This window comes from Camelus bactrianus, chromosome X, assembly GCF_048773025.1.
Source record: "Camelus bactrianus isolate YW-2024 breed Bactrian camel chromosome X, ASM4877302v1, whole genome shotgun sequence".
Classification (NCBI taxonomy): Eukaryota; Metazoa; Chordata; class Mammalia; order Artiodactyla; family Camelidae; genus Camelus; species Camelus bactrianus.
In genome coordinates, this window is record NC_133575.1 from 54,226,391 (window position 1) to 54,248,066 (window position 21,676).

Here is a 21,676-nt window from a genome sequence, read left to right on the forward strand (position 1 = left end):
ATAACAGACCCCAGCCGCCTGTCAAATTTAAGAAGATAAATCTGTGCTTAGTAACTGCTTTGCAATCCGGGGCCTGTGCATTCTCACTCCTGTCTTCTTGGCTTAAAAACAGAGACAATGTTTGCTTGCATAGTTGAGGTTTTAGATAGCACTCTGCTCATTGCAAAGCAAGGACCCAGGCCCTCAGCTATAAACGCTGGGCTTGTGTGCTGTTAGATAGTCTATTATCCCCAAAACAAGGACCTGGCTGGTCTGCTGGTCTGCTTTGTAATTCACATATCTAAAAAATGTATCTTGCCCCTCACCCCATGACTTCCCTAAAGATACACTAAGCCTTTGTACTCATTGTGGATTCTACAATCTCTGTCTCATCCTGCCTTTCCCCAGGTTCCTGCTTACTATCACACACCTGTTAATGACTTTTTCCTTTGATTATACACAATAAATATGGGAGCATTTGTCAGGCTCATGGAGTTGGCTCCCTACTCCCTTTCACTCTGTTAACTTTTTCCACAGAGTCTTGAGTAATTCATTCCATGTCGGTACGACTTCTGCCAGCCAGAACCCACAGCTCCAGGTGAGATGGATGCAGGCTTTATCACTCCTAACCGAGGGAGAGACAGAAGAGTATTGTGATCTGCTCCCCCGTGGTCCCTTCCTGTCCCAGGGCCACTCCAGTTCACCTGCATCCTTCTGGCCTCTGCTCACAGGGCCTCTGTCCCAGGACTGACTGCAGCATATTCTTCCCTTGTCAACATTTCCTGCGCATTCCAGATGTTGGTCTCTTCTCTGCATTTCAACCCTGGCAGATGTGATTGTGGTCAGCGTGCTGGTGGGCAGTCCCTTGGGGACTCCCAGGAGCCATGCTGATTCTCCTGAGTCTCTCATTCTGGGTTACAGAACTGTCGAGCACCGGAGGATACCCATTCACGTGAGGCCAGCACAGCATTGCATCACTTTCTTTTTATTTTTGAATTTTCAGTGTAGAAATTATTTGTAACAAACTGTTCCAGATTTTCGGCCGCCTGCTTTCCTCACCACCTTTTCCTTGTTGGCTCTGGTGCTTGTTTTAAGAACCAGGTTTCTTCTCTGGTCATTTGTAGCAGCTGGGCTTGCCGAATCCTTGATCTGCATTTGAAGCAGAATGCTTCTTCGTGATTTCAAACTGATTTCCCTTGTCATTTCTGAATATTTCTTGTACACTCAGCAACTGTTTCAAGTGAAATGCTCTTGTCCAATTTCGGTTAACTCACATTTGCTGATCTGCTGCTTTCATGCTGAGGGCAGTTTCGTCTTCCTGTAATAAAAGTTAGCAATTTGTATTTACTATGGGAAGGCACTGCCCCAACGTGCTTTTGTTCTTAACAGTTTAATACAGCTCACCGATTAAAATGTACTGCGGTTTTTACTCTATGCCGAGAATTGTGCATCCCAATCAATCTTAGAACATTTTCATCCCCCCAACTGGAAGCCCCGTACCCATAAACAGTCATTCCCATCTTCCCCATCCTCCCCCAGCCCCAGGCAGCCACTCTTCTCTCTCTGTGGATTTGCCTGTGCTGGAGATTTCATGTAAATCGAGTCACTTCATGTAAATGGGACCGTCTATTGTGACTGAATTCTTTCACACTGAGTAACGTTTTCAATGTTTGTCCGAGTTTGTCCACGTTGTGGCCTGTCTCAGTATTCCTTGCTTTGCTATTGCTTAATAATATTCCACTGTATGGCTGGGTCCCACTGTTTACCCCTTCATCACATGATAGATATTTCGGTTGTTTCTGCTTTTTGGCTGTGATGAATAATCTTGCCATAAACATTCCTGTAGGAATTTTTATGGGGACATTTGCTTTCAGTTCTCTTACGTGTGTCCCCAGGAAGCAGAATTGCTGGGTCATTCAGAAACCAAATGTTCAACTCTCTGAGGACCTGCCAGGCTGTTTTCCAAAGTGGCCACACTATGTTACATCCTCACCAGCAGCTGCTGTGAGCTCCGCTTCCTCTGTGTCCTCATTAGTGCATGTTACTCTTTTTTTGATTATAACCTATTGTAGTGAGTGTGAAGCAGTTTCTCCTAGTGGTCTTGACTTGGTTTCCTTTACAGCTAATAATATTGAACATCTTTTCATTGTGCTTATTGGCCATTTTTACATTTTCCTTTAAAAATATATTTTTAGATCCTTTATTCATTTTTTAATTGACTTGCTTTTTACTGTTGAGTTGTTGGACCTTTTTTTTATCTTGGAAATACTAATTCCTTATCAGATAAATGATTTAAAAAATTTTCTCCTGTGTGTTGTTTTTTCACTTTCTGGATGGTATCCTTTGAAGCAAACTTTTAAATTTTGATGAACTCCAATTTATCTCTGTTTTCTTTGTTCCTTGTGCTTTTGGGGTCATATTTAGGATATGAGGTATTTTATTTAAACTTTTATATATAAAATAACTGAATTCTTAGGACCGTTCTAGAAGATGGGTGCTGTTGTTGTCCCGAGTCTATGGATGAGGAGACTGAGATGCAGAAAATTTCCCTGAATATCAGTGTCACAGCTACCTAGTGGTGCTGTGGGCTTTCAGACCCTCTTGTTTGTCCCCAGCATCTGTGCTCTTCAACACCATGCTCTACTCCTTCCTGGAATCATTAATGAAAGTCTTTCCTTCTTTGATTTCTTGTTAGTTTTTTTCTCATTGGGGACCTCATCTTCTCATTTTCCTTGCAGAGCTCAGTGTAGGTTAATTTTAGGTCTCATTTAGGCAGAAGCATTGCTACCAGTTAACTATTTTATTACTCACTTTGCAGTGATGGCTGTTGCTAATTGATCTAATCAAGTCATGCTTAAGTCTTTCCTGCTCATGACACTAAAAACAGAGTCATGACTTACAGAATGCTCAAAGAAGAAGGTACTTGATTGGTTTTATTTTGCTAACCAATCAAATTAAAACCCCAGTGTTGACATAGATTATAAGCCCTCCAGAATAGGGTCATTGTCTTCCTTGTGTTTCACTTATTTGGTCACAGTGTCTAGATAGTGCCTTGCTGTCCAGCAGTATTGTTAGGTTACAGTGCTTGTGAATCATTGTAAGGAAAGAATTTTGACAACAGACTGTGTTGTTCATTTCACAAGGGAAAAGATAATATAAAAATACTGCTCAGATCTATTTTAAAATTAAGCTTGGAATTTTGAGGAGAGTTCGAGGAACCATACAAAGATATTTTTCACTAATTATAGATGTATCTTTGACATATTATGGTTACATAGCAGACTAACTTATCAACTAGATTTGACAAGAGGGGTGTATTATTGATTATTTTTTTAGTTGAAATATTCTACCTGGGATAAAGTAATCAGTGCCCATAAATGAACAAATGTAACTTTGTACTTCTATGCAACATGGGAGCAGACTTCATACATTTATGTATAATATATGTGGGTGTGTGTTTTAAACTGTCTTTCAGTGTTTTTATAGATTTTCAGCAATGTTCTACCTTTAGAATTCTTCTAAGAAAATCACCCCCGTATCTAGTCCAGTTTGTACTGTGTATCCTGTCTTATGCATGTAATCCCACTGTCCCCTCAGTGAGGAATTTCCTCTCGTACTGAGTTAGTAGCAGAGCTACAGGGACTGGGATTTCTAGGCCTTTGCTCTCCATGTGTTTGCAGTTGGCTGTCAATCACGAATTTCCCTTTCTTGGGTTTTCAATGTTCAGTTAGAATTTTTGAAACTAACTATTAATATGTTGCACCAGGATCCCTAGAAACTTGATGTGTTTGTGCATTCCAGTTTTCAATTTATGAAAAATGTAAATGCACTCTTGTTTTTAAGTAGACCTTTTTCACTAGATATTTGTTTACCTCTTTATAGTTAATTTTTTTCCCCAATGAATGAATAGGTATGCATGTTTTAAAAGATACATTACTTTCTATTTTTCTTATTGTAACAGTTATATTATTGTAGAGAATTTACAAAATAAGAATAAACACAGTAAAAAAGTTAAAAATGGCCTGTAATCTCCTCACCTGGGGATACAGGTGTAAGTTTTGAAATTGAGAATTACAAGTCCTCTCACGTTGTTCTACATTTACAAGATCGCTTTGGTTACTGAGTCCCTCGAATTACCATATGAATTGTAGCAGCAGCTAGTCACTTTCTGCAGAGGAGCCCGCTGGGATTGTGATGAGACCACATTGAATATACGGATCGCTCTGGGGGGCACTACCATTCCAAGAGCACTGTCTTCTGATCCAGGAATGTGCGTGGTGCGTCTGTCCAGGTATTTAGGTCTACTTTAATTTTTTTTAACAATGCTTTCAGTTTACAGAGTATTATTTTACTTATTTTTTGCCTTTATATGGAGGACAAGTGTGTAAGGCACTGTGATCAGAATTGTATTTGAGCCCCGTCCCTTGCTGCCACCATGGTCTCTGCATTCTTACTTCACCCTCTGTACAATCTTGCACAAAATTGAACCTCAGTAACTCTCTCTTGAAAGAATGATTATATGATTGTTGGATGATGCTTGAGAGTCCTTGTGATGATTTTCTTTCCCAACCTATCCGCACTTCTTAACTATGCCCTTTCTCTTGTTAAACTCCAGCCTGGGTTTCAGCCTGCCTGTGGCATAGATTTTCCCTGTCTGTAGACTCTTCCTTTCACTGGTTCATGATAATGTTACATGTGGGCTGTGGAAACTTGCTAGATGTCAAGAAAGAGTAAATCCATTGTATGCTAGTATTTTTAGAGTGTGGTAATCTTTTATCGATTGAAATTAAATCAGGCTAACCCCCTGAGCCCTCCCGTGAGCTCTTTTCGCCTTCCTACACGTGATACTGCTCTGGTTGCTGCATGTGCCCTTCCCCCAGCCTTGGTTTTGGAGTTGAGTAAGTCATCATCAGTGGAGCCCTCTCTAAAAGATGAAGAGAACATTTGCTCCTTCTCCCTGGTTGGGGACTTGGATGAGATGAGGTACCAGATAAAGAATGGAGCCCCACCTCATTCTGACCCCCGCTCTTTCTGTTCCTTTCTCCAGGGGAAAAGAATACAATTCAACAGTATAAAGATTGATTGTGAGCTAATGAGATAGACAAGACAACCGAACATTTATTAAATATCCTTTCATGCCAGAAACAAATGTATTATACACACAAAAAGCACATAAAGCACGGTAGTACTGTGGTTACAATCGTGGGTCCTAGTTCGAATCCTGCTCTGGAGTGACTAGTCCTGTGAGATGGAGAACTGGTATGTCGGCTTAGCCTCTCCCGGACTTGTTTTCTGTCCTGCAGAGACGGGGCTCGCTAGGCGTCCCCCCCGTAGAGGCGCTGTGGAGTGTAAGTGACGCGCATGGGCAGCCCGAGTACAGCTGCTAGTTCCTCGTAAGTGCAGGATAGCATAGCTTTTGCGGTGATGGCTTTATGACCGCCCCGGGTAGACTCTCAGTGCTCCAAAGGGATGCCTTGTGGTTTGGAGGTGGGATTCTCACTTCTGTAAATACCCAAGGATTGTGTTATTGGGCCCTTTCTGATTTGAATCTATTCTTTAGAAAGTACATATTGTAGATTTTTTTTCAAGCATGCATGATTTTTTCTTTTAATATTTATAGTTCTACCCTCTCATGTCTTGGTGTGATTTTTCATGGAATGTAGGAAACAATCCTAAGCCACCTGCCTCTTCACAATTCTCCGTGGTGGTTTTCCTCCCTGACTGGAAGAGGCTTTTGCATAGGAAATTTACTTTGTTCCCCTTTTCTTGGAGTCTCTCTGTCTGCCCATCTCTCACCTTTATCTACCCACTCATTCTTCTGACTTGTTCCAAGAAGCATTTTAGGCAGCTTACAGAAGAACAGATACCAAGAAAACAGGTGAGAAAATGGGGCCAAGTTCAGACAGTGAGGCTAGGAGGCGAGCCTGTGTGAGGGTTGCAGGCGTGAGACACACGCGTCTGCCCTGTGACTTATAAGATCGACAGCAAGTGTGTGCCTGAGGCGCCCAGCAGACACAGGGAAACAGGGTTTGTGGGAGATGCTCACTGGCTGTGAAATAAATAAGTGGCTTAGGAGAAGCCCAGCCTTTCCAGCTGCTAAGGCTTAGAAGAATATTTTGGGTGTCTTCCAAAATCAGAGTATTGCATCGTTTCTTTTGTCACAGTTCTACGTGTCGTTGGTTACATTCTATACCTGGAAATTTCTCCAAAACTGCTTCCCACGTAAGTCCCATGGCTCGGGAATGGAGTGGTTCTGCTCATTGATGGCTGTTGTCCACAAACAGAAAAGGACAGCCTCAAAGGAGACTGGGACTTTTCAGTCATGTTTTGTCAGTGCTGTTGACTTCAGAAAATGCTTTCACAGTTTCTCTCCATCTGAGGTGGCAGCGTGCTCTCTTACTAGCATCAGGAGCTCAGTGCCACTGCATGGTGGGTGCTGACTGAACTGCCGTCAAGACAGCTGAACTGGTCACTGCAGGCGTGGTGATTTCACGTAGAGCATTTCATGTTCTTAAATAGAAATTTTCAACAGGAAGTTAATTCACTGAGTTAATTAACGTTTAATAAATATGATGCTTTTTGAAAAGACAATTATAGGCACATTATAAGCTGTGAAAGATTTAAAAACGGTTTCATTACTTAAATTTCAGTAGGGAAGATGCACAGTTTATCTTATTTATGCCTCTCTTTTAAAGTAACAAAGAAACAAGACAGAAAAGGCAGAGGATGATTTCTGTTCTTCCTCTCGGCTTGCAGGTGCCCTCACCTCCAGTGGCATCCATCCAGACACCAGCACTGACACTGGCCGTGCTCAGAACTGCCTCAGCCCTGAAGACACAACTGACAAATAGAAGGGGGCCACGCCCTGTTACAGCAGGTGCTCTCACTTTGTGGGTCCTTATGTAACTGCGCGGCGTTAATCAGGATCGCCCCTTCTACATTGTGTGACGCTGCTGCCGTGTCTCCTAGTTACTTGTTTCTGTAAGTACTCGTGTATTATTCTCCAATGTGCTTTACTACACATCTAAAAATGCTTTTTTCACATGAAAAATAATGTGTATTTAATATAATAATTCTGAAAAAAGGGACAAAAGAGGCTATCCTGGTCCCACTACTCAGAGATAATAAATAGCACTTTAACATCTATTTTCTGTTCTTTTCATCAGTGTGTATCACCTCTGTCATAAAAACCAGTGAGCACTCTGTGCCTGTTTACTGTGTGGAGACCTCCATTTTCCATTCGGCTTATTACATGTTTTTCTATAATATTCTATCTCCTCTGGCATGATTTTTAATGACCAGTATAGCATTCTGCCTTGTGGATGCATCGTCCATTTTACTTCGGACTTAAATAAACTTTTAAATTCGAAGTATACTTAACTGAAATACTGAAAAGAAAACAGCGGTGGTACAGAAAGGCCCCTACCTCCCTTCCCCTTAATTCCTGTGAGTAAAAGCTGTTGACAATGTGGTGTATATATTTCATGACCTTTTTGCCTATGACATATATATATATATATATACACAAACACACACAAACACACACACACATAAATATGAGAAATTTATGTATATATGTGTGTATATATGCTTTATTGAAAAATGAGACCATACTGTAAGTTTTTCTGCAGCTCACTTTATTCACTCAGGGGTGTATCATAGACGTCCTCCCACTGCAGACTCACCCGGTCCTTTCAGATAGAGTGGAGGGGTCTTCTGATGTGCAGGTGCGGTCTCTTGTGCAAGAACACATTTGGTGGGAGAGTGCTGTGGACATGGCCCTGGACCACGCCGACACGCCGGCTCCCTCAGGGCCCGCAGCTCGCCGTGATTTACCGCATCATTGTCTTGATGGTGGACACTTAGATTTTCTCCATTTTCCACTGTCAGAAAAGATGTTGCACTGGCATCATTCTTGTACAGACATTCCTGTGATCTTGTATGAGTATTCCTTTAGTTAAGGCTTCTGGAAATTTAGTCCCTGGATGTGACATTTACATTCATCACAGGCTCCTTTCAAGTGACTCTAGAAATTCCTTCTCCAGTGGGGAATGAAAAGATGTAGAATTACTTATGTAACCAATTCTCTATCACTGGATATGATTTCACTTCAGCTTTACTTCCCACCATTGTAAACAGTGCTGTGTAAATGCCCTGATGAGTACATGTTTTTGAGCTTATTTCTTTTTTTCTAAAGGAAACGATTCCTTGAAGTGGAGTTGAGTCAGTGTGTATGCACGTTTTTTAGAGTTTACATATTCATTGAAATGTCATCCTCCAAAAAGTTCGCTCACAGTTTGTTCTCCCACAGATGGAAACTAGCTAGAATAACTTTTACAAATATTTGCCACTATGATGAGCAAAAGTACTTTTTCAATATTTTAGCTTGCATTTGATTATCAGTGAGGTACTGAGCATTTTTCACTCATTAGCCATTTGACTTTTTAAAAATGAATGATCCCTTTTGTTCTTTGCACACAGTTAAGTGAGGGAGCTTCTTGTTGCTTTGTGACAGCTCTTTGTATGTTATGAACATTAACTTCTTGTCTTCAGCAACACGTGTCACAGAGCTTTTTCTTGTCATTTCTTGCCTTTCATTTTGTTCAGTAGGTTTTTTTATTTTCGTTGTGGCCCAAAATATTCTTAAGATAGTAAATGTCTTCCTTATGGGTTTTATATTTGGCATTATTCTTAGAAATACTTTCTTATAATGGAATAAATCTCTTCTGTAGGTTTTTTAATCTCTAAGATGGAGATGATAATACTACTTGTTATAGTGAGGGTAAGTTGAGTTAATATGAGCAAAGTGTTGTATTTACTGTTACTATTACTTTTTAATATTTATATCACTGTCTGTAATTTTTCTTGTGGTCATTATGACAGGAATAGAATTTATTCTTTCCAGGTGAGTCTCTGATTGTCCCAGGACAATTATTGAGTTCATATTTTTCTCTTTGATTTGAAATCCCACAAAATACTTATGTACACTAGAGTCTATTTTTGAACTCGTGGTTCCTTTCTGTCAATCTTCCTTTCTTATTCCAACACCATATCTTACATATTGTAAAAATTTATTTAATATTTGACAGTCTGATTTGTTTTTGATTCTTTTCTTCCATCCCAAAATTTCTTAGCCAGTATTATCACTTTATTATTCCTGAAGAATTCAAAAATATTTTGCTCAAGTTAAAAAAAATCAGATAAGAGTTTTCATGGGATTTTTTACTAAGTTTTGAATTATTTTTAGGATAACCTATATCTTTACAAAACTGCTTTCCTCCATGCAATATGTTGATGTCTCTACATTTACACCTCTTATTTTACCCTTCAGCACAGTCCTGTAGATTTCTTCATTTAGAACGTGGGCAGAATTTTTGAGTTCATCGCAGATTATTGTTTATGTTTTTGTTAATTTTGTAAGTGAGAATTGTTTGCTATTGTATTTTCTAACTGCTTAAAACTGACACTTAGAAAGGCAGATTCGGTTTGTAAATACTCACTTTGTAACTTGTCATTTAAAATTGGAAGTATTAAATACTTGCTCCAGAATCCTTTCTATTCTGTTTTTAAAAATTTGTTTCCAAGATTATCAAAATGGTCATAGCTAAGTAGTATAGGTGGGGAGAGAGATGGAGAGAGGTAGTGTGGCTCATGTGCAAACTGTGAGCAGTTTCATGGCTGCCTTTAGGCTGGAGAAGCCCCAGAAGAACCCAGGATAGACCAGGGGTGGCTTTGTATGCACTTGAAAGCCAGCTTTCCGGCCTTTATGGTGAAGCTTGGTGGGCGTGGCAGGTAGATGATCAAGGTCTGATGAAGGTCATTGGCTGCACAGAGTGCTGTGTCTGTGAGAATTGGAGACCATCACCATGGGAAACGCTTGGTGCCAGGAACACTGCAGGGGAGCTGGGGATCCTGTGTGTTAAGGATTTTCCTGTCCTGGGAGTGGGAAGATCAGACTCTGCATTCAGATCTGAGTTTGAATTCATCCTCTCTTGTTTACTGGTCCTGTGACTTTTGTCAAGTTATATACCCTCTTTGAACTCCTGTTTTCTTGTCTCTCAAAACAGGAGAATTACAGCCTGCTGCTAGAGTGTTTGTTCAGGGTAAATGATTTGTGTCTATAAGATTCCATGTACAGTCACAAGCTCAGTGAGAAATAGGCTGTCGCTTCTTCTGCAACTCGGTGCTCGACAAGACATCGGGGGAAAGCCAGTCCCTAAATTGTATGTGACCAAGTAGGAACAAAATTAATGTTTTGCCTTTCCCTAGCAGTGTTCTTAATCCTTTGCTTCATTTACCTCTTTCCTCCTTTCCTTTCCCCTCTTTCACCAAAAGAGCTTGAGTCTGTCTCAGAACACTAGATCCAAATTATTTTAAAGTTTGGCTCATCCCCTTGAAATGACAGTGACATAAAAAAATCTATTCACATCCCAGAACTAATTGTATTTGTTTTATACACACACACACACACACACACACACACACACATATCAGGCTACCTCCCACTTGCTGAGGGAGAAGGACCACTTTTTCTGAGTTTTCATTCACTGAGCGTGAGAGCAAAGTCTCTTAAGCAGACTTTCTTCTGGCTTCAATCATCGTATTATATTGGATTTCTCTGTGGCCATAGAATTATTCTCCTATTAGAAGAGAGGAAGTGGAGACATAGACATTCTGCTGAGACATCGGTGTCATCATATTTGAGTGGGAAAGGACTTAAGACAGCATAGAGTCGTAACTTTTTATGGGTGAGAATCCATGATGGTGTAACTTGGACAAGAACCTGGGTCTTCTGCCATCGTGTCCACGTGGATGAAGAGGCAACTGGTTGGGGGATGGCAGGGATCCTTCTTGCTTGAGTTCCAGGGTCTTGCTAGTTTTCATTGCTCAGCTGCCTTTAGTTTATGTCCATGTGCCCTCTCATGGGAAGGTCACTCTGTCCTGATAGATTGAGTTTCTTATCAGCAAAAAGCTCTCGACCCACTCACATTTCCCAGAGTTTTTCTGCTGTCCTGCTGACACTTTATGTAAATGAGACCTAAGAAAACTACTGGATATAAAATCCTTATTTTTATCATTTGCCCTCGAGTTCCATAGGAATGATGTGCTGTTTCAGGCTGTCTAAGGCAAGATCTGAACAAATATTGGGTGATAGGCTGTGCTGCTGGACCATCACAAGTGGAATGGGATTTCCACCTTATTTTTTAGAATCAGGCAGACGAGTTCAAATCTTGCCTTTACCAGTTACTAGCTTTGTGACCTTGAGGAAGAAAGTTTACTTTTTTGTGTCCAATTTTCTTTATCTGTAAATAAGTTCAGTGTTTATTTTAGGGTTTTTGTTTTAGAATTGAATGAGCTAATTCCCTCATTTATACCTAAAATAATGATCACGTGGTTCTATGCTGGTGCCTTGGTAGTTGATTACTAAGGGACTCGGCAATGAGAATGGGGGTGGGGGACCCCTGGATCATAGAGCTTATATTCCAGGATATGCTTGTAAAAGACTGGATGTGCAGTGGATTTTTAGTAAATGTCCATTCTTTTCTTAATCCCCATTGATTGTATATATATTTATACTAATATATGAATTTTTTTTGTTGCAATTTAAATTTCTTTGTAGTATTTAAAATATGTAGCTATAACAAAAATACGTGAAATAAAATGACTTGATTTTTATTTTCCTTTCAATAAGCAAAACAAAAGAAAATAGAAAGAAAGAAACTTTTGAAGGACTAGAAATAATTTTAATTTCCATGGAATCAAGTCTTTATATTAAGTTTTTTGGTTTTGTTGTTAAACGGCATGTAAAATTAATAGGTTGCGACTTCAGTGTTGATAGCTAGGTAAGTTTCTTGTTATTGTTGTCTTTGATGAATTATTTGCACTAGATCATAAATGATGTGCATGCTACATATTGGAAACGAGGAAATATTGGAGACATACTACCTCCAATGTATTTTGTTACCGAGTCCAAACTCGTTCTGCTTGCCACAAGACAGGCCAATAAATTGGGAGATGAGGTGTTGGGTCAAGGAATAGTGACTTTATTTGAAAAGCTGGCAGACACATAAGATGTCAGACTGATGTCCTGGAGAGCCCTCTTCCCCAAGTCAGAATTCAGTCTCCTTTTATAGTGAAAGGGCGAGGGGGTGTGGTTGGTTGTTGCAAACTTCTTGCTGTACGAATTGTTTGTCCTTGGTATCCTTTGTTGTTGCAGCTGTCCATGTGGGTCAAATCATGATGCCCCTGTAAAACCTCCAACAAAACAGAGGTTATTCTCTATTTTGCAACTTGAAACTCTCTACATAAGTGCAGAAGAGCTAACGTCCTTAAAGATCAGAGCCCGGAGAATAGGCTCTCCTTTATATTTCAGGCTAATGGCAACTTTCTTTCACAAAAGGTGCAGAGCTAGCAAGTCTGAGCCTAGAAAACAGGGCACAGGGTTAAAGCCAAAGGAACAGATCTAACACGGAGTCATATTTCTTCTTTCCTATTACAATTTCTTTTTCCATCTCATAGATAATTTTAGTAAGAAACATAAGCAGTTTTGTATTTTTGCTTCTTAATAGCCGATAAGTGGGCTGACTACATTTTTGTGAGCAGGGAAGCTGTGCGGTCCTTGGGGTCTCAGCAAACTCTTGTTGAGGGTGGTTGACCCTGCAACATGTCTAATGCCCCCAGGAGTGTTGGTGAGGGTCCCCACAGCTTGGGGCTCTATTCAGGGATCAGCATATGGGCATTTACCTCTGGAGTCCTCTTTTTCGTCTGCAGGAAGTTTTTTCAGACACTGTGATTGAAAAATCACTCCAGCTGGGGATAATTGGGAAAAAAGGAAGAGGAAAAGGGTTTGGAGTAGAGTAGAAGAGAAATGCAGAAGATCAGGGAGCCTGGGGGCTTGGCAGCGGGGCCTAGGAAGAGAGGGTAACAGAGGTGGGGAGAGGCCCGGTTCCGGAACCAGCTCCTGCACCTGTCCCCGCACCAAAGCCACACAGCTTTTAATTGGCCTGGGCCACTCTCCCAGCTGGATGTCACCCTGGGCAGAACCTTGAGAACTGAAGTTGAGGGGTGGGCAGCACTCACCTAGGGGGTCACTGAGGACTTTGATCAAGTCCACAGTGCCTTTTCTGATCATGTGTCTTCACTTGCCCTTTATCTCAGGATCTGAGGAGCAGGAGCAAGGTACTCAGGGAGAGATCCAGGAAGACATCCGACTGTGTTAAAAGAGGACAGACACAGTGACACGAGGAGCGAAGACACTTGCAGCAAAGTAAAATGACTTCACAACTACTGCATCAGAGCTGCAGGTTTGAGAGAGCCTAAGCCTGTCTCAGTGTGCAGGGGACAAGCGGAAAGGAATGGTAAAATTTCCACTGACAATTTAAATTTTGTTAAATAGCCTGCTACTGTTGGTTGTATCACTTGAATGAATGCAGGTATATTTCTGTGGGCATTTATAGGTTCACTCAACCCCACCAGCCCCTCTTGCCCCCATCATGGGTGGGTTTTCTCAAGCACAGTGCCCCTCCTGCTTGGTGGGGCCAAGCTGCAGGTCCTCGCCTGGGGCCGGGCTGCTGCAAGGCACTGAGTCCCCGAGGCACGGCCTGCGAGACATGACAGGAACATCTCTGCTCTTGACTGGGGGCCTCCTTTTCCCCCTGCAGTGTAAGAATGCTGGTGACTCAGAAGCATGCATCCAAGCCGTCCTTCCGTGTCCTCACCATCTAGAAGCAAAGCCTGAATCTTCTGAATTTCTCCAGAATGTGGTTTACAATCACCTTCGACAAGTGAGTGTGTGTCCTCTTACAATTGGAGGAATTACTGCCGTTTTTCTGGAACTTACTCACCACTAGTCCATCTGATGTTTCTGTGCTAGTATTCAGTATGGCATGCTAAAAGTTCTGGAGTCAGATATTGAAACCCTGATGAAGAGGATTATTTTATTTCTTTATATGATAGCCTTTTACTTTCAAAATTCAGAATTTTCGGTTCTTTCAGGATTTTAGGGGTGGTTTGGAGAAACAACTTTGCTCTTACCGTCCTTGCGACCTGTTGCTTTATGCCTCTAACCCGTCTTCTGTCACTTGTTAGGCGGTTCCATTTATAACACTTTCCAGGTTGTTCATATTATAAAACATAAAGTCTGTGAAAGTACAGTTCCTTTTATTCCGAAGGCATTCCACAGATACTACTTAAATCTGGGTGTGGTTTCAAGAAGACAGATCTATTAGAACATGTACATGCAGGTTGCTAGTGCAAAATCCCCAAAGCAAAAGTCTAGCTCAACATTTAAAATCTTTCTAATCTACCTTGGATTTGTATGGATAATTGAAGCAGTTTGCTTAGAACTCAAGACCAGGGTTAGAATACAGGCTGGTGTAGCTCAGCAGGTCCTCCCAAGCTGATATTCTGCCAGGGGGCAGGGCCGAGGGGAGAGGGCGGGTCCTGCCCTCCCTGAGCTGATAGTTTCATGGCAAAGAACTTCACCAGGTGAAGAATTTGGAGTTTCTTCTAAGAACAGTGGGTTTGAAAAGAGTCTTAAAAGCACGGGAGTGACAGAATCCCATTTGTCTCAAGTAGGGAAGAGCGGCTGGGGGGCCACTGGGAGACTCACGAGTCCATGTGGGCAGTATTGGTGGCTTCCACCTGAGTGGTGGGACGGTCAGTGGGAAAAAGGGAATAGATTGAAGACATGTCAGATAGTAAAATGAAAGGATGAATGATGTCTGTGAGGGTAGGATGGAGTAAGGCCAGGGTTTCTGGGTGGATTAACAAGGTAAATGATGGTCTTGCTGTGTTCTGAGGAGGGAAAGCTGCAGAGGGAGTTCTGGGGGAAAACTGATGAGTTCAGCTGTGGGTAAAATGAAAGGCTGTTAGATGTGTGGTCTGGCAGCTCAGGTGAGAGCCAGTAATGAGTAGGGGGGAGGGGAGAGAGACCTTCAAATCATTTTGTCTTGTGAATATAGAAAAAAGTGTGAGTAATACACTTACGCCTCTATATTCTGGATTTAAAACCCATTAACATTTTGCTATATTGACTGCAGAGGTTCTTAATTCTTTTGAAAGAAACAAAATAAATAGAAACAAAATAGTGGAGTTTATGAACATCTTAGAGTTGATGTGTGTCCTTGTATGTATTTTGATACCTCATCTGTTTATAACCATAATCTATTAAAAGTTAACTAGTTTAGCATAAGAGTTAAACAGAGGGATGAGACACACACTGTTGGGGGTTGAAGCTGATCTCCTTGGGCATATTATGTAGCCTCACAGTGCCTTAGTTCCATCTTCTGTGACTGCCCCCGGGCCCCTCATCACAGCTGATTTCCTAGATTAGAAGTTGGGAGAGAGGCTGCTGTAGGGAGTGAGAAGTGGCAACTGCCAGGGACACTGAAGAGAGACAAAAACAGATTAAAGCCGATAAACTAAGTACAAAGAAATACCCTCAGAGAGAAAGAATCCCACAGTCTTATGAGCCACTTAGCATAAGGGAAACAAAACCACGTGGACCCAAACTTCTTGAGCATGTGAGTATTGTGGGTGGAAATGTGTCATCAGAAAAGGGTTGAGAAAAGGACTTTTGGTTTCCCTTGATGTTTCCGGTAAGGATGGACAGCAGAAGGGAAACCCCCCGGCTTCAAAGTGAAAGCTGCTGTTTTGTGTGAAACTGATCAAAGGTTGGAAACCAGTCATTAGCAGTGCTGGCAAGTGAACAGCCTTCTGGATTTTGTGGGGCACCTACTGTGACTTCCTGGTTACCTGCTGGGTAGGGGCTGGGAGATGGGCAGTAGGTCTGCCGGGTGACCCGGGCATAACCCCGGGCTCTGAAGCTGCTGGTCTGACTAGCAGACCTGGGCACAAGCAGTCTTAATGGGGCAGCTCGGGATGTGGCCTGGGACACCTGCCACACTGAGGGCGAGAGGAGGGCTCCCCTGAGGGGGTGTCCATGTCTAGAGTGGAAAAATCCACCTGCAGGGACGGAAGAGCCTCTGAGCAGGGGGCCGGATGCACAGGCATGACTGGCCTGAGCACGGAGTGTTCGGGAAGCCGGAAGTCATACGGTGGCCGGAGCAGCCTTGTTCCTGAGAAACTGGAGGGAAAAGATGCTGAAAAGGCAGGCTGCAGGCCGACCCTGTGGTGGGTCATGACTGACAGTCAAGGACTGGTCAGGCAGGCACGAGAGAACCCTGTGGGCGTCCCAGCTGTGGCGTCACACCGGAGGGAGGAGCAGAGTTATAGACTATGCCACTTATTAGCTGTGTGACTTTGAGCAAGATCACCCCACCTCTCTCTATATATCTTCATGTGTAAAGTGACAGAGTAACAAGCTCGTGTCATCAGAAGGCTTAGTTTAGCTCTGATCCTCTGTGTCTAGTCCTGTCAGTGCTGCCCTGCAAGGTTCTGCAGTGGCTGCTCTTACCCTGAGATGGGAGGGCGTAGAGGGATATTGTAGCACACGAGGGCAGGAGGGGTGTGCTTTAAAAACAGACATGTAGCCGCCTGCAGCTGCAGACCTGCAGGTAGTTTGGTTGAAGATCGTGGAGAGGACTTTGGAGGCCTTAGCATCGTCTTAAGACTTGCTTTCCCTTGGGGACCGGAATTGCCTTTGCAGATTAATGTTGAAGATTTGGGCTTCTGGCAAAACTGTTTTCAGAGATGGGTATATATGTAACATATCGTATAAAATAAAATGCTTTTATTTAATATGTGGGACTTTGCAGCTGTTGGGAACAGCTCTGTTTGCTTGGTCTCCACGGAGGACACTAGGGGTCAGCAGAGCGTGCGGGAGGGCAGGCAGCCCACAGTGCTGTGGCGGGGTGTTCTCCCCAGTAGGGCACTCTGCTGAGTTGACTCTTCTCTGAGTTTGGTTACCAGATGAGCAGACAGCAAATTAATGAGTTCCGGTGGGATTGTATAATGACAGGAAAAAAGAGGGACCCGTAGTTTTCTGGACTAGTACACGCATTTTGTTCTTGATCCAGTGTGTTTCATTGCGGATTTGATGAGTTGTGTCTGTTCTGGATCTGATTTGGGCTAATCTGTATATTTGGAAAGGAACTGAGATGGAATTATTGCAGGCACCTTGTGCCTTAATAAGTCCAGTGCAAACATAAACACGGATGAAGCATACGTTTGGATTTAGTGGTGTAGAGAAGGGTTTCTAGACATTACAGGGGAAGGCAAGGCAGAATTCCTCTTCTTTGTGGGTAGGGAATTGGGTCCACCTGTTTTTTCTGTAACGTTTTCTGACAGCAGTTTATGGTAATTAACCAGCATTGACAAAGGGTGGCACACATTGCATTTAAGAGCTGGCCGGCTACAAACTTGTGTATTGGACAGGTGGATTTCACAGACAAGTGATCAGGTAGATGGGAGAGAGAAGGAGCACAGGCATGGGCACCCCAGCTTCAGGTTTAAATCGCCATTTCCACACCATAGGAATTTGGACTAGAATGTAACCTCACTTAGCCTGTTGGTGAATCAGTAAAATGGGCATGATAATATTCATTTCTTCCTGGGTTTCTTGTAAGTTGCGTCGACTGAAATAAATGTGCAGCCTAAAAGTTAAGAGTTAAGTTTTATTTGGCGGGAGGACTCGAGCCAGAATGACAGCCTCTCAGATTGTTCTGAGGGACTGCTCCAAAGAGGTAGGGGAGGAGCTATGATATATAGGAGCCTTACAATAAAGACCAGGAAGTTGGAACAATAAAAGATTGCTTGTTATCTAAAGAAAACCAGATATCTCAAGTTTAAAAATTTAGTGCTTTTCTATTTATGGGAGGAAGCAAATATTTGGGCTCACTGAATTCATTCCTTTGACAAGCACCTAGCTATCTAGGGCCAGTATCCTGTACTTTCTTATTCTGAGTCCCCTCAGAGGGCACCATTGTCAGTGGCCACAGAGGCTGGGCTGCAGGCCTGTCCTCGCTGGGGGGTGGCAGCAGCCTCTGATGACTTGGTTTCAGCATTCTTTGTTTACTGACATGGTTGCAGTATTTTCATTCACATTGTAGTACTTTCATTCACAGTGCTCCCCCTTGGTCCTAAATTCGACCAATATTTGAGAGACATTTCATGACCAATTTTGTCCCACGGTGCTAGAATGGCTCATTCCTATTTCAGGTGAAGCATCTTCTGAGCTGCCATTCAAGGTGTTAGGTGTTTTATCAGGCCCTGTTGATACTAAAAGTTCTCTGGATTGCCTGTCTTACTAGTCTATTATGATCCAGGAAATGTTCACCCTTCGATGCTCATTCCCATATCTAGAATCATACTATTACAAATTTTTTATGCAGGGCTATAAATTTTACCTATTTCTTCAAGATGTTTAGCCATCATCAATTTTGTTGTAGGCCTAGTTACACAGTGGGAAATGTAAGAGAACAATTTTATAAAATAGACAGGGTATAAGTAATGCAGCTAGTAAAGTTAATAAAGTCACGAGTAAGAATTTAACAGTCGAGAAGATATATTTTGGGTTAAAATTTTGCTTGTGTTTCTGATTGAGTTTGAGTGATCTTATGAGAAAGTTCATATTTATGGTCAGGCTCAGAGCAGGTATTAATTGTCCAGGTGAGGTCTCCCACCTTGGAAGATCAACAGTGGCCTAAACAGAACTATAATTTCTTTTTAGAATAACGTTTCTGAGGGCCATCTAGTTAGAGCCTTGGAGTAGGGAAACCCACCAAGGTAACAAAGAAGTACTAGACATAGGTAATTTACCATAAACTTAACAATGGGAGTAGTTCATAATCAAAGGTAGGAGAAATTATCAAAGTAATTGGTATACAGGCCTGGTCCGGTGTCTTGGGTCAGCTGTCTACCTCAGATGTCGTCTTCTTCTCATCCTGGCCTGGTAGCTTTTTCTGCATTTGGGCATTGTTTGAAGGTGAGCAGTGCTCTATAGGCGAGTGCACTGCAGGGGCAGTTTCTGATTGGAAATGAGTCCGAAAGTCCGTTTCCTTCTGCTTTCCTGTGTATGGTCTAGTTAATAGTACCTGATAAAGGGTCCTTCCATTCAGGTTGGAGACAGTTCTTTAAGTCATGCCTGTTCCAGTATGTATAAACACCTGGCTGCAGGTCATGGGGCCTTGGAACTTTACCCAAGGATGTATTACTGAGCTTCAGAAACAAACCTAGAGTATCCTTTTAATAATTCAATTAAACTCTACAGCAATGTGACGTAACAGCAAGGAATGATCTGGGAAGTGTCTAGTAAATATAGACCTCAATTAACAAAACTAGAATTGAGTATCCACTAAAATGTAATCTTTTTCTCTCTAAAGTTACCCTCATTTTTCGCAAATATAGGCAAATCATGATTAATTTGTTTACAAGTTAAGTCTGATTATTTGATCATATAGGCTTTTTTTAAATTGGCTGTGTTGGAATTTTTAATAAGGAGTCTCAGTGCAGAATGTGAATAAGGCCAGGAAAGCCACGTCAAGGGCTTGTCATAGATTTCTGCCTTACAGATTTAGGTAAATTCTTTTCTCTTTAAAATCCTTAAAATACCTTGAGATTTCTATATCTGTTAGGAGATGATCTTCCTCATTTGTCTGATAGAGCCACTGGGGACCTAAGAGTTTTTAGTCTCTTGAGGGATCAGGTAGAGGGAAAAGATAAATGTTCCAAGTCTGCTTACATAGGTATAATTTATCAAATTGGTGTGAATCATAACTAGTTTAAGGAGAAGAGTTTCTTTATGTCTGGGAAACAGGTTAAAAGCCATAGTATTTCAAAAAATCAAAAATTATAACCATATTCATCAGTTTACTCAGTCCCATGTAACTAATTCTTTGAATCAGAGTTTTCATTAGACCTTTAAAATTCCTTACGCAGTTTATTTCAGTGCTATAGTTTGAAATTTATTAGAAACCAGTACATCTCCTTGAAGAGAAAGCATTTTGCAAAATCATCAGAAGAAAACAATTAACTGTCTATTAATGACAAAAGATTTAACAGCATGTTTAAACACCGTTACACTATAATCAATAAATAAACCTGGTCACAATAACCAGAATTATGACTGGTAACATTTCAGATATACCAGAATTTTAGGGAGTCCATATAATTTCTAGAATATCTATATTAATAATACTTTCTCATACAATATAAACTAGGAAGATTTACTATTCATTTGGCAATACTTCCCATGTTATTTAACATGCCAAATGAAACTTACTAGTTTAAAATCTCTCTTTGGGATGTTCCAGGGGCCCTCAGTAGCATCCCAAAATTACCTGGAGATTAAAAGAACTTAAATTAGAAATTGATATTTGGGGAGCTTGTTAAAAGATTTCAAAACACTTCGTCAGATAAATGTATAGATCACTGTAAAGAAGTACTTATTCATTAACAAGAAAATATTTCAAAGGTAAAGGCAGAACAGATCAGTTAAGTGGTATAAGAAGCTCTACAATCTGTTACTGAAGGTGGATTAACATTTTAAGAAAATTTTGTCCTCTTAATAGAGAGAAAACCAAATCTATTCTTGGACCAGCTTACTTCTAAGATTCAGTTACTTTGCCCAAATTGATTCTAAACTTAGCCAATTCTGACCACGTACAAAACTCTTTCCTCGGGGTTCCTCTTCCACAAGCCTTCCACAGATTTCTATTCTCATATTAGTGTGTCCCTTATTTTCTCTTCCATTCTGAAGTAACCGGCTTCAGTACAAAGTCACTATTTTTCATTATCAAAGTATAATTCCATTCCTTATATCTCCCTTTACACACTTATCTTACTTTCCTAGGATACTGAGATCTTTCCCTTAATAATAGAGACTATTTCAGGGTGGCACCAACTATTTATTAATATTTCTAAACACCTTTAGTTTCTCTGTAAGAGGAAGTTAAATGTTAAGTAATTCATAATTGAATCTTATTTTATCTCAAAATGGCATAGCTATTTAATCAACTCCTCTCATTTAACTTAATTTAGCACAATTCTAGAATTTAAAGGTACCAAATATTTAGAGATTATCTTAAGCATACATTTTAAAAATATATTTTAAAGAATTTACCCAAAGCTCTCATCTCATTTGCATTTAATTTACTTAAAATTTTATCACACCACATTACTATTATTTTTTTTTTGACAAATCTGCAACACATATAACAGGATCTTATTTGACTTTCATTAAACCTAGGTACAGTAAGGGTATTATACTTAATATTGATGACTTTAAAGGCGTTTATATTAATTAGAACATACTTAAACGAAACAATACCAAGTATTATCTTAATATTGAATATTTTCAAGTTTATGTGAACCTGAAGGTCAATTTGGTCAGTTTTTATTTTAAAAATACTTAATTTGTAAGCTCTTATTTTTTACGTCAATTAAGCAGAGCTCTTTGACTTTGATTTTTTTTTTTAGCCATAGAAATATCTCATATCTATAATGTATATGCAAGCTTATAAATAGAAAAAAGCTAAAGATTTCATAGCTTCACTTTAAAACTTACCTATGAGATAGGTATAATAATAGTTGGAGTAAGCTGAATTTGCTTGCTCAAATCCCTAAGGCTTACTATTTTTGAAAAAGGCATTTAAGATTTCTTGACAAAGTCTGAAGGACCCGTCAGAGTTCTGAGTTCTAAAATGCGAAAAATTTCTTTGGCCTTAAGTTTTATCTCCTTGAGCTAATTAGGCTCAGTCCTGGGTCACTGTTTGCTGTATTTACATTTCTGATCTAC

At 40.8% G+C, this 21,676-nt stretch overlaps 2 protein-coding genes across 9 annotated transcripts in view; both read left to right on the forward strand.

The window, feature by feature from the left end:
• The window catches only part of LOC141576215 (uncharacterized), an 88,227-nt gene extending 81,272 nt beyond the window's left edge, over positions 1–6,955 (forward strand). Inside the window, exons 16-17 of one of the 8 annotated variants that reach the window (XR_012504478.1) lie at positions 4,154–4,270; positions 6,736–6,752. Coding sequence is in view for 7 of the 8 variants with exons in the window: in XM_074358705.1 (XP_074214806.1) it covers positions 6,736–6,830 (95 nt within the window). In the remaining variant the exon portion in view is untranslated. Of the gene's footprint in view, positions 1–4,085; positions 4,271–6,735 lie in introns of those variants that run through there. The other 7 variants (XM_074358705.1, XM_074358706.1, XM_074358711.1 and 4 more) reach the window with 7 other exon arrangements.
• Positions 6,956–13,263: 6,308 nt separating this feature from the next.
• Positions 13,264–21,676, forward strand: part of LOC141576216 (trafficking protein particle complex subunit 9-like) — an 82,030-nt gene continuing 73,617 nt past the window's right edge. Inside the window, exons 1-2 of the mRNA XM_074358715.1 lie at positions 13,264–13,283; positions 13,641–13,763. The gene's annotated coding sequence lies outside the window, so the exon portion shown is untranslated. The remainder of the gene's footprint in view (positions 13,284–13,640; positions 13,764–21,676) is intronic.